General features: G+C 38.2%; 1 protein-coding gene across 1 annotated transcript in view; it reads right to left on the reverse strand.

Moving 5' to 3' along the window:
• Positions 1-13735, reverse strand: part of DYNC1I1 (dynein cytoplasmic 1 intermediate chain 1) — a 344009-nt gene that overhangs the window by 22002 nt on the left and 308272 nt on the right. Inside the window, exon 14 of the mRNA XM_068549982.1 lies at positions 3833-3973. Coding sequence (XP_068406083.1) covers positions 3833-3973 — 141 coding nt within the window. The remainder of the gene's footprint in view (positions 1-3832; positions 3974-13735) is intronic.

The raw sequence follows: 13735 nt of genomic DNA on the forward strand, positions 1-13735 counted from the left end.
CAACATACAAACACAGCAGCTAAATGGGATACTTCTTGATCAGGTCATGATTTATGGATCAATGGAGGGGGAGATTTCAGGATTTCCCAAGATTAAGGATACTATAGAAGGGGGAATGGGGTATATGGTGGAATAAACGTCATATTAAGGGTCTTCAGGGGAAAGAAATGTATTGACCCCTCAAAACCTTATCAGAGAGGGGATCCTCAGAAGAAGAAAAAGTAAGCAGGTGAAAAACTTCAAAACTGCAAGTTCTCCTTTCTTTTTTCTTTTCTCCCCCACCCCCCCAACCTTTTGTCTTCCTCCTAGCAATACCAAGGTGTAGGAAGTTCTCCATAACTCTGAAAATGTCGTCAGGGTGATATCCTGATAGAATGTAGCACTTACTTGTAGAAAAGACCTTACATCTCCTTTAATAAACACCTGAAATCTGACAATGTTGGTAATTACAATATTAATCATTATTAAAGTGAACCAGAGGTGCTGAAATGGAACCTGCAGTATTTGTTACAAGAACCTTAATATTTGGAAAAAGAATTCTAGTGGGTCTACCCCTCTTTTCATCATCAGTTGTGTAAACACTCATCTTGAAGGTTGGAAGTTTATAACTGATAGAAAGATCAGATCTCCAAGCCTTCTACAAGAAAGTTGAATAGGAAATGCCAACAGCCCATGAAAAACGAGAAAAGGTAAATGTTAAAACAGAAAAAGAAAAAAATAAATAGTGAAAAGAGGGCCACCAACATCATCTTATGCCACTGTTTTAAGACCTGTGTCTAATAAACATGTCCTATTAGGATGGAAACACCACATGTACTGTGCCTTAGCTCCCCTGGCATTCTGCTATTCAGGGAATTGAAACCATCTGTTTATATGACATTACTGACCCAATACCTATCTTTAAAATAGCAATAAAAACTCCATCATATGTAAGAATCTATGTTTAAACTTAATCTTGAAATCAATAAAAATTCTTTTACCTGCTTAAATCACTGTATGTCAATTGAGAGCAAAAATGTAAAAGTCCCCAGCTCATTTATTTATTTTTTTTAATACACAATTTCTACAATAAAGGGACCTGCTGTGCAGTGCTGGAGACTGAATTTTTAACCAAACTTTTTAAAGGCCAAAACAATGTGAATTTAGTTTGGGCCATAATTCTGTCAATGCACTTTATTATTAGTGTGCTACTCAGCAAAGAAATCTGCGATTCAGCTATAGAGTTTCAGAGTTAACTTTTAACTCCATAATTTAGAGAGATCACACAGGATCCTACTTTCTCTAACGCTAGTTAATATCAGATTTTATCTGTGAAGAATCTCAAAAATTGAATAAAAAGTAATTAATCTTAATATAAATATAATAAATAATCACTCAAAAGAAAGTGATTTTTTTGATACATTTTAAATTATGCCTAAAACATTTTAAAGAATTTTATTTGGAATTAAGTAGCAAACTGGAATAATTAATATTTTAACTATTTAAAAATATCTTCTTTTCATAGATACTGTAAGTGGTTAAAAAAGAAAAAGGCTATCACAGCCTATAACATGTGCTAAAAGAATCATCAAATGCATGAAGAAAATGACAAAAATATATTTTATTAGTTTGACTAGTAATGAGCTTTCAGAATTTGATGAATCTATAATTAAAATAATCCATATATTGTCTCTGGCTTTCTTACTCTTGTATCTCAGTTTCATATATATTTTCATATTTTTTTAAAGATTCAATCATTTTAATTGCAAAGACAGGATGTATACACATAATTTACTACATTGTGTAGAGGTCAGCGACACTGAAATAGGTGAATATGAACTATCCTTGCATAGGAGCAGTCGGAATAACTTGGTTTAAAAGCACAGTATTTTGAACAAGGACAAAGAAACACTGAGACTTCAGGTTGTTTTTTTTTTTTTAAACAAATCTAATTCCTAATCGGACAAATATTTGAAAAATCTTATTCAACTTGATAGAAGGCAAAAATGAGGGTTTTAAAAAGTGTTCAGTTCATTACTGGATTTGAATCAGACTCAATGTATCTACTATTATTGTGAAAGCAGAACTACGATCACCGCAAAACTAAATGATCTGCATGCCAAGTAACAATTTTTTTAAATGGTTAGCAATAAAACACTTATGTGGTTGTCTCTTGATACCTAGAGCGAGGGAAGGGAAAAAAATCACGTTTGGCAATGCTGAGATATTAATTTTGTTTTACCTAAAAAGCTGATTAAAACACAAAACTAAACGAGAAGAGTTACAGAGGAATTACTGTAGAACACTGTAGTTGGTAGAACACTCCATTACATCATAGTTGAGTATCACCTGAACTCACTTCTACTAAATCTGATTTCTGACTGGGTCTCCTAAATCAATCTGGAAAATGTGTTTTTGGTTGTTTAGAGTGAATTGAGTTTATTCTAGCAGATAGAAACAATATGATTTTAATCAACGGTGATGAAAGACTTTGGGAAACCATTACATCGTCGAGTAATAACACCTTTCTATAAAAGCAATAATGTTATAAACATTTCAACATCTGAAATGATGGGCACTGCACGTATTCGTGCCCTTTATTTCCAAAGATGCTTCATTACATAACTCTTGTCCTTGTCATACACTTCTGGTAGCCAAAAGGAAAAAACAGACGTAAATGGAAAGTTTTTTAAAAAGACAACTATTTGGCAGTGGTTTTAGGTGTATATAATCTTGCAAGGTACAGTGACTCAATAATAACACCTGAAGGATATTTCCCTGCCCCCTCCCAGAAAAAAATACTAGGGGAGCCTGTCCCTCCTCATATCCTCCAGCTGTAGGCTTCCTAATTAAAAAGGCCGAGCTGTTTCCTGCTCAGAACACTTCAAAAGACCTCTCTCTCGTTCTCCACTTGACATGTAGTTTTCAGCACTTGTTCTTCTTACCTGTCCATTCTTATTGATGGAGAGCTGCCCTGAATCACAGACCAGGAGATGACGACGAGACCATTTTATTGTATTAAACTGAAGGACATTTAATATTCACGTTTTTTTTAAAAGACCCAACCAAAAACTCTGCTACCTGAATTAGCACCTCAATAATTTTGAGAAAGTGTAAAAAAGGAAAAATATACGTGGCATAATTTTTAAAACATTAATATATATAGCAAAATTTTTAAAAAGACTATTTCCTTATTGTTAATTGCTTTTTGAAAAAATTTTTCACTTGTGAAGGACTCTAAATGTGACATGTTAAAATCTCATTAAAAAAAATATATACTGAGTTTAACATACATGTTCAGAGTTAGAAACTTATAAAAGTCTATCTGTGAGTTCGGTATCTTAGACAAGGATTATTCACCTTGTAAATTTCAAATGGAGAATAGATCTAAACATAAACAGTCAAGAGAATCATCTTTTATGGATTTAAAACAGAAATTGTGCAAGTAGCAAACACTGGCAAATAGCCCTTTTAAAAAGCCCAATCTCAAGTCAAAGTCCACAAAAGCTTACTTTTCCAAGTGTTTGCCAATAGAGTTATTTCAACACCCTGAAATATGCCCGAGTGTCCTTTCCCGCAGTAAAAGGCGTGAACACGTATGGTTTTGCTCTTTGCAGAGAAGGGTCGTCAATTGTCCAAGATTCCGCCACGGTTTAGGGATGAAGTGAGATTAAATGATTTGGGGCCAACGCATCTGCCAATACCCTGCACGGCAGCGGATAATGGGGGGTCGGCAGCCCAGCTGCAATTGGAGGGTCTGTCCAAAAAAGGCCATTTCAGAGAGAGGGGGAGACGGAGAGAGGCCGACGGCGCCCCCCTCCCAGCCCGGCCCGGCGCCTGCGCCGCCGCTCACCTCGGTGTCATTGTTGAGGTTCCAGAGGTCCAAGCGCCCCATCCCGTCCACGCAGGCAAAGAGCGCGGGATGCACGGGGGACCACATGACATCGTACACATAGTCTGCATTGTCTTCAAAGGAGTAGAGCGGCTTGTTGTGCTGTAAAGCAGAGAGACCGTGAAGACTTTGTGGCGCTGCGGCTGCCTCGGGCTGTCTAGCGAGCCTAATTAAAAACTTTGCACATTCACAAAGTGTCATAAAACTTCCCGAGATGAAAGTCCTCGAGAAGGTGGACCGCAGCTTTAATGTTACTAGAACTGTCCACTGGCATAAGTAAATACGGTGGGGGGAGGGGGGCGGGGGAGGCGGGGAGGGACTCTTAAGGGGCTAGGGGCTGGGGGCTGGGACGGGCGGGGGGAGGCGGTTTCAGACACAGTCGTGCGAGACATTCCAGACAGGTGGCCGGGGCTGCCCAGGAGCTCGGAGTTCTCGCCGGGCTACGCTCTGCGAGTCGCTCAGGGCCCGAACCCAGGCGTGCTCTGCCTGCCGGGATCAGACCCGCGGGGAAGGCTCTGGAAGCCCCGGCGGTCCCGGCGACCCAGAACCCTTCGCATTGAAGGCAACGCCTGCCACCTCGCGGTCATTTTCTGTAGCTGCAACTCTGCTTCCAATCCAACTCGAGGCCAAATTTCTACTTTAATGGCTCCTCTGCGGCGGGGATGGGGATACATATTTTAAAGGGATTTGTAGCTCTTCTGGGAGGTGAAAAATCTCGCGGTTCTGAGTCTCTGGTCTCTCTCTCCAGGGTCAGTTCACCCAAATCAGGTGGACTGGCGAGGCTCAATGCAATGCCCCTGAACCTTCGTAGGAGGCGAACCACGTTTTCTAGATTACCCTGTATTTCTAAGAGCCCTGAAATCGGTGTTCTGGGGGAAAATGCACTAGCATACCCCTACTGCATACAAATTCTTCCCCTTCGGAGGGATACAATAAATTAAAATGGCACTCTTGATTTCCTGTGAATATTGTCACATCAAACTAGCACAGAAGTCAGAAGCAAGTTTGAAAGTACACCAGAAATAAAACGTAATTGGACTTTATGAATTATTCATTCCATCTGGCGTGTCTTATTCTAATTTCTGCATAATGGCTTTACTAATCCCTGATCAATTAATGTAAAATGAAATTTAAATGATAATGAAAGCCCTAGAGATAAAAGAAATTAAGCATTCTTATATCCTCTGACAGAAATCTAAACAATGGGAGTTTTTTCCCCCAATGTCTTCTTCATCCAGTCAGCTGTCTGTACTCCTTTCATGGGTTCAGCTGAATGCCTGTACAGGCCAGAGTAATAAGATCAAAAAACAGTAACATACAATATGAACAATCAAATACTTTCTGCAGAAAATGTTCAAAGAATGTATCTGTGGGGAATCAGCTCCAAATATTGGAGCAAACTCCCCAAATGCACTGTGAGTGCAAATAAAATTCACAAAATGCGTGTGCTGAAATCAAGGTGAGAAAAATCATGGGAAGACAATAAAACTCCCACAGCCTAAACCTAATGCAAAAATTTGTTAAGGTAGTGACTATCCGTGATTTCTCTTTCCAGGAATTATCTTGCTTTGGCGTTGCTGAGACGTGAACACAACTCTAAGACTATTAAAGCAACGGAAGATTTTAGATGGGACATTGTATGTGTGGGGCGGGTGGTGTGTGTGCTCTTATTTTTAATTTTAGTACCTAAAAAGAACATGTGACATTGAGATCTCAAAAAGAATTAAATGGACATTTAGCCTTATAGTTTTGTATTTTAATACCCTATACCTCTTTTATGCCAAAAAGTTTATTATATCCCCTATGTGCACTGTAATTTGGAGCTAAGATTATCTGCCTATTTGCTATTTATGTAGCTTTTTTTCTTCCTCTCACTGTTTGGATGAGGTGATTCAAACTAACTTCTTCAGCAAATCTGAATACCCAATGACCTTAAATTAATATGATTATATCATCTTTTTTTCTTATTAATATAAAAAAAAGGCAGGGTGGAGTAGCTGCTCCTTCACTGACTACTTGTGAATATTAAATTCTAAGTCTTCGTAGAAGATTATTCCTGCCCCAAATTCTTGATTTTTTTAGCTAGCTAGTCACTATTTGTGACTATTTAGCTAGCTAGTCACTATTTGTGACTATTTAGCTAGCTAGTCACTATTTCTATTTTTTTGTAATTAGCTAGTCACTATTTGTTAGAGAATATGAGTAACACATTTTTCTTAAAATCAAAGAGTAGAAAAGACTTACACATGCTTTAAAAAGTCAGTTCTCAGTATCTTCTCTTAATAACCCAGCTGATAGTATAACTGAGTATACAGAGGTCTAGACATAGATGCACACATACATTCAATAAACACATAACTCATCTTCAGTCCTTGCTTTGATCAATTAGAAAACCATCTAGCTTTAAACAGTCATCTTCTAAGGAGTTGATATTATTCGATATGTTAATTCTCTCAAATTCTGCTGCTAATCTCTAGTGTTGTTTCTTTTTTTCTTTTGGTGTCTTCCTTTTGAAGAAACTTGGTCAAAACTCTAGTATATCCTGGAGATTTTACTTTTTAAACATCTGGAAATAACTGCTTTGTTCATCTCACCAAAAACCAATTTTCTTGTGTTTAACAGTATTGTATTGAAATGATATTATTCCCTAGGTTTTCTTCAGCTTCCTTATCACCTCCCACCTCCAAGACTGAAGTCACTGTGCAAGTAATTCTAAGCTACAGATTGTGCATGTTTGGGGCAGGGAGAAGGATTTATATTTTCAAAGGCTTTGTTCTAACTTTGATAAATTCACAGGATGAAGAAGTCTTGGTCGAGATTGAAGGCATTTTTAGGGTGCCAAGGGGACCGACATCTATGAACCAACAGTTCCCACGTTTAGAACGGCACATGCTATGGGCATAGGCTAATGCCACTCTTACAATAGTAAGCAGTGCTATTCCGAATATTAAGTGCAGTTTTTTCAATAGAGGAGTCTTCCATCCTATCTTATTTGGGACTCAAAGGGTAAGCTGAAAACCTCATTGAAAATTTGTCTCAAACACTTAATATAAAACATTTCATAATTTACATATATATCATGAAATATTAACAAAATATATCAAAAGCATTAGGGTCTAAAGATTCTGTTTTTGAATTTTGAAACATATGTTTGTATCTACAAAGTTGTTATAGCTTGCTATTGCACTGTCACCGATTTTAGAACACTACAAGTTTTGAAAAGGTGGAGAGTGTAGGGGCAAATGTGACCAATGATTTTTGAGGAGGATACTATAATATCATTTATATATATTAAAGATACAGAAGCTTGGTGATTTTAAATATTAACCCTACAAAATACTCAAGGCCATTTAGTAAATTAAATATCATTCCACTATGTGTTACTGTAGAAAGCGTTTTTTAAGACAATCAAACTTCACTAGACACAAACCCCTTCACTTGCGTGTTCTCTTTTCTGATGCCCTGATTGGTATCAGAGACCTGTTAGAGAACAAAAAGGAAAACTGCCTTGTAACGCAGCCTACGGCATGTGTGACACATGCCAATGAAATAAAGCTGTGACGCCCTGTGCTTTAGACGGGTTTCCAGAACTGTGCCAAAATGTTAAAATATCCAGACACCGACCAGTGTGATTTTAATGCCCTGATTCTCAGACAGAGCGGAGAATCAGGCTACCAGTCACCTCCCAGACAGACTTGAAGGGCAGGAAAGGGTACATTATTGGGTGCTTGCGTGTGCCTGACTCTATACACACATTGTCTAATTTAATCCGCATAAAATCTCTGTAAGGTAGACGGTATTTACAGAAGAGAAAATTATAGTTCAGGAAAGTTAGTAACTTTCCCAAGGCCACGAAGGTTGTAAGTGGTGGTGTTGGATTTGGTTCTCTGGTTTTTCTAGCTGTTAAGCACATCCTCTATATGCTGGAACCGTGTGGTCCTCTATGAAACACAGTGAAGGTCTTCGGTCTTTACAGAAAGAGCAAAAGATCTGTTACCTCTCCACTTTGCTGTCCCCGTCAATTCAACCAATACTTACTAAGCACACACTGCGTAACTTGTAGAAAGAGTTCAAAAATATCACATGCATAGTGTTTCGTTTCCTGAATCGGTTATTAATAATCCTGAAGATGTTACCCATACAATTCCAGGCATCCTTAGCACCTTGTGACACTAACAGAAGTCTTTCTCTCCTGAAAACCAGGAAACAGGATGGAAATAGGCCTTTAGCCAGCAGAGATTAAAGCAGGCCATGCATTAGAGAGCAGAATAAAATGATGCTAAGAGGCAAAGATCCGGGTTCAAGTTCACTGAATGTCTATACGACTTTGGGTGAGGGACTCATCTGATAGATGGGGATAACACAGGGAGTATGGAATAGGAAAGGAAGTAGGAGAAAGTGGAAAAACTACAGACCTTGGGAAATTTAACTTAACATTCTTGGATCTGCAGTTTATTTTTCATCTGTAAGATGGAAAGCTAGAGCAATTGACCTCAAGGGTTCCCACTGGCTTTGTGATTCTATGACTCTGTTCTGTGGTAAGGGCTGAGTGGAATAAAGCATGTGAAAGTTTAACAAAGAGTTATTCAAAACTAAGTATTATAATTAAAGCCATCTTCCTTGATGTTCTGTGGAATTCATATCATAGTGACTCTTTTTTACTTTGTATTTCACCAAAATACACAAAGATGTACGAGGGTAGTTTTCAGTGAGAAAAATTGAAATAATAAAAGTAACAAAAGACCTCCTATTTGACCAGAGAAGGGATGAAGAATATTAAATTTACATAAGAGAGGCAGGTAGTGAACTCTGTTCAAAAATGAACAGTTACAACATCCATCAGCGTTTTACAATAAAGACGATCTCTGGACTGAGCTTTGATTTTACAAGTATACTTCTGACAATGAATAGAGCTGCGTATTTTTCCAATCAGTTAACTGTAAAATGATTTCATGAGAGGTGAATTTCTATTTCTGACGTTAGAAATGTACCAAAGTCACATCCAGGGAATATAGTGTTTGTTTTATTTTCCTCTATATGATTTATTTTCCTCCTATCAGGCAGCTCAAGGCATCCTAATGGGCTTTAGTTTTTTGAAGGTTGGTGAATAGGAAGATTTGTGTTAAAATGCCTCCTGATACCTCCAAACACTGTGGTTCTTGAGGTTGCATTTGCCTGTAAATGATTAGCTCTCAAAGCCAACTTAGAAATGTCTACCCAAACCATGAACCTTTCTTTTGGTGAGGAGGGAGTGGGGAAGGGGGTGTTACATGGGTAGGTCAGGTCAGGGTGGACGACTAACAGTAGAATTTCTATATTTTTATTCTGAAATAAAAGGAAAACAAATGGAATCTTACCTTAAAAACTATATCTTGTTGGGGAAAAAATGATGACCAAAATACTAAACAATGAGTAATAAGAAAATGTCCTTCAAAAATTGTCATGTGGGTTCCTGTGAAGTAATTAAAATAAATAGCCAGCTAGTTCTTCCAGGAAACATTAAAATGTGAGACCACAATATCACTTTTTAAAAAACCACCAAAGGACCCCCAAACTTCAAGCTCACACAAAAATGGATGCTTCTACCATAAAAAGAAAGTGCTTAAACAAACAAACAAACCCAAACTCACAAACCAAACCAAACCAAACCACCAACTTGCTTGGCCCAAAAGAAGCGTTGCGAATTTGGTACTATGGCTGGAAAACATTATTTGCAACTTAATGTAGTGTCTTTCTAAAGCACAAAGTATCCTGTATTTATCTTAATTTCTGTGGCTAATATTGTAACAGTACTCATGATACCCGAATCATATCTTTACCTGCTTCTACCATGGTCAGAAATTCAAAATCAGGCATAAACACTTTGGGTGAGCTATTCTTAACAGAAGATGTACAGTGGGTCTGTTTGTTGTTTGTGTGCATTAACCAAAAATACATTTAAGGACTTTAACTTGAATTAGTTAAAAGAATTACAAAGAAGGTTATAGAAATCCAGGAATTTAGCATTTGCCTCTCTATAAATGTAGAAGTTTTGCTAAATAAGTACTGAAGCCACATAAAAGGTGTTCTTTGCTGCACTACCTTCCTCTACGGCTTATTTGCATGGAAGAATCCTTCTAATCCAGGAGGCGCCACCAATAAAGAGGATAATTATCCATATAAAAGAATGTATACATATTCACAGGTTCTGACTAGTATTTGAGTGTTTAAAGCCACGGAAAAAGCTACCAGCTTTGCCTCCCTCATTCATAAAAGGAGTATTTCCCCACACTGGCACGAGTTTTATGCATATCAGCTCCACCTAAAGGTTCTCCTTTAAAACAGGCATTTTAGTGAAACAAATCTGTACAGAATCCTTGTGAAGACACTCAGCAAGCAGGGGTGCTCTTCTGAAATGAGCTGTTTGCATTCACCTCAGCTGCTAGGGCTCTTTTGGTAAGTTCTGCCTCTGGGCTTATTTGAATCGAGGCAGGGCAGAGATGGTCACTCAACGGTTGGCTCATTGGTACCATGTGGGTGGCCATCCTCTGGACTGACCGTCTCTCTCTGACAGACTCTGTGGCTGTAGAAGGAAGCAAGCAAGTTCAGAAGAGCCCCTCTTTGGTTACTGCTGCCCCAATTCTACTCCTACCATGGCCGAGTGGTTTCATGTGCAACATGACGTTAGTTAGAGAAAGAAACATTCGATGCGAAGATAATGTTCAGGTGGATGAGAGCGTGTATTAGGAGGCAGGCGGGAAGGGATGGAGACTGGTGTGAAGGATTAGCCGGTGTAGAGGGATGCCCTAGGGCTGGACCTAGAAGCAGCTAGAAGTATGGTTGTAGCCGTGCCTTGAAAAGTTAGAAGGCGGAGCCAGTATAGACATATTTTGCAGGCTTAAGCAGCTTTGTTTATTCATTTGTTCCTATTGCGGGTTAAACTGCACAACTGCATTTTATTTGTGGGTAGATTAAGTGGCAGAATATTTCCACTCTGGTCCTTAAACTGTCCACCTCCATCCACTCTAGCATCTGGCTTATAAACTCTCTCCCCATTGTAAATAAATTTATATTTAATATATATTTATAAATTATATACATACATATATATGTAAATATATAAATTTACAAACATAATTCTTAAAAATTTAAAAAGAAAGTTATAAACCTAGATCCATGGATTACACCTTGATTCTCCCTTCATAACTTATGTCTAAATTCCCCGGGTAAACACTTGCCAGTTCTCAGAGCTAATCTGACATTAGTGGTCGCACTACATTTAGTAAATATAACATTTAGACAAATTTCATTTCTTTTTTGAATTTTTGAATTTTATATACACTAATATGTATAAAATGGATAACTAATATAATGGATAACCTGCTGTACAAATTTCATTTCTTTTCAAGAAGTCACATACCCAAATACCCAGGTTTAAAATCTAATGGTAAAATTGTCTAAGTAATTAAATATTTCATTCTACTTGCTCAACAATTGAATGTATATCGTATACATTCAATTGTTATATATGTGTCCTACATACATGTGAAGGGCACATTTTCAAAGGGTCAAGGCAAGTTTTTTGTGGGTCTGCACCCCTGTGTCTCCTGGTGTTAAATGCAATGTATCTTTTATATAATATTCAGGAGTAGGATAGCTGACAGTTGTGTTTATTTTAACGGTGGAGAGAACTGGCACAGAGAATCCCACATAGCAGAAGTTCAAAACATTCAGTTCAGACGTGGAATACATTTGATATGCTTCCTGCTTTGCAACAGATTTGCTTACCTTATTTTATTTTGCCTAAACCAAATTGAAATTAACTTCTATTCAAAATGGAAACACCAGCTAAGCATGAGGTAAGGTGATTCAGGATACTAAAGATGGGCATGGGAAAATAACCTAGTATTAATTATGAACCCTGGACGATTTGCAAGGCTAAGAGGTCATATGAGGCTGCCCAAGATGGACCTACATTGGTCTGATCCAAACACAGCTACTTTGGGGAATAGAGATGAGTTTTAATTTATCTTCCAACATCAGACATGACATGCGGGTTAGATCAGGAGGCGGGGGTGGAGGTATCTTTGAATCTCATAACTGTGTAGACAGTTGTATCTGTTATTTGTTATTCTCATTCTCTCTTCAAACATTAGTGCTTAGAAGGAGAAGGCTGGGGAAGGCAACTCACGCAGCATATCCGTGAAATGAAAAGGCAAACATTTCCGCTCTGGTTAAAAGAGCAAAAGAAAGGATTCAGCAAGCCCTTCTCGCACAACAATGAAGCCCAGTCAGCTGGGTGAATTTTAAGTCTCAAAAGCTTTTGCACTTATATGGATTATTCACACATGGCTGTATGAATATTTAACAGCTATAGTTATGTGTTGGTGGGTGAATGTTTGGCGGGGTAGCAGGTGGCGGGGGCGGCTCAGGTTGGGGCAGGGGTAAAAGGACAGGAAGTATGAACACAGGCTAAGTCTGGCTGTGACTTGATGATTACATTCTTGTGGTTTCTTTCAAAGTTAAAGTATTCTCCCTTCTTCCCCCACAGCCCCCGCCAAAAAAAAAAAAAAAAAAAAGGAAAGAAAAGAATCTGATGACTGGCACAGGTAGTTTTATTGAAAGCCGATTTTAATGTTTGCTACCTTATGTCAGGAAGGGGGAGTGAAAATGAGGATAAGGGAAGAAAAAATAAGTCAGACACCACCTGAATGTCTTGTTTACCAGAGGCAGCTAGCAGGGCTTTGGGCTTGTGGGAAAAAATGCACTCTGTCATCGGTCAGTGTTAATGGCAGTAAACTATTGATTTCGTTAATCTTCTTGCTTGTGTTAAGTGTTATGCTTAGATACTGTAATAGCCAAATCTTTAACTTTTGATTTTTATTGTGTTTTCTTACCTTCTTCTGATATTTTAAATATTTAACAAAATGCTAGCAGAAATAGATATACTCAGGGCCCTTGGTTAGAATTACGTAATTTTTAGGACGTGCTTCCAACACAGTTTAAAATAATCTACCCTACCTTAACAAAGTACATTATTTCACTTAGGATATCCCAAAGTATTGATTCATCAACAATGATTTATTGAGGACCTACCATATGCTTCCTACTTTGGGAAATCAATAGAAATACAAGATCTGACTGTTCATAAGGACTTGAAATCCAGGTAGGAGAATGAAAATTATGAAATAATAAAAGAAGAAATTGTTTGCTTGGGAGCCTATTTTCTCGTTTTGTTCCAAAAGGACTGATGTTGTCTTACAAGTTAAATATACTGCAAAATTAAGAATAAACACACAACAGAGGCAGATAGAATAGACAGCTAATACTAGGATCCTGATGATTACAATCTGGTAATAAATCAGCTCTAAATTTCCTGATAACTAAGACAAAGGGGAAAACACATCGTGTCCCAAGGAGGTATGCAGATTTCCCCATATGAAGAAAGAAAGAATATAAATTCCTCCTCAAAGACACATTCTTGGGAAAAACTCAAGGAGAAATTTACCATGTCTGTGAATCCCTGGAAAAGAGACTGGCTTTCTGGTTTGTTTATACCAAAGAAAGCGAACAAGTAGGTAGCCAGGTGTTAAATTCTGTGGTACAGATGTTAGGTGCCAGAGGAATTCGGAGACTGGGGGGATGGCATGTTGGTGGTTACCTTAGTCTGATGTGGTCAAGGAAGGTATTATCTAGGACAGGTGATGGGACCGGCCTTGAAAGATGCATAGACTTTGACAGATGGTAAGGAAGCCAGTCGGTGGGGAGGGGTGGGGGAGAAGCAAAGCATACAAAGACCTGGCTGTGTACATCAGCATGGAATTCCCAGGTGGAAGGTGAGAAGTGGGGACAGCCCAGCGGACTCTGAGGATTTGTCCTAAGGAA

The sequence above is a fragment of the Eschrichtius robustus genome, chromosome 8 (genome assembly GCF_028021215.1).
Source record: "Eschrichtius robustus isolate mEscRob2 chromosome 8, mEscRob2.pri, whole genome shotgun sequence".
NCBI classification, from domain to species: domain Eukaryota; kingdom Metazoa; phylum Chordata; class Mammalia; order Artiodactyla; family Eschrichtiidae; genus Eschrichtius; species Eschrichtius robustus.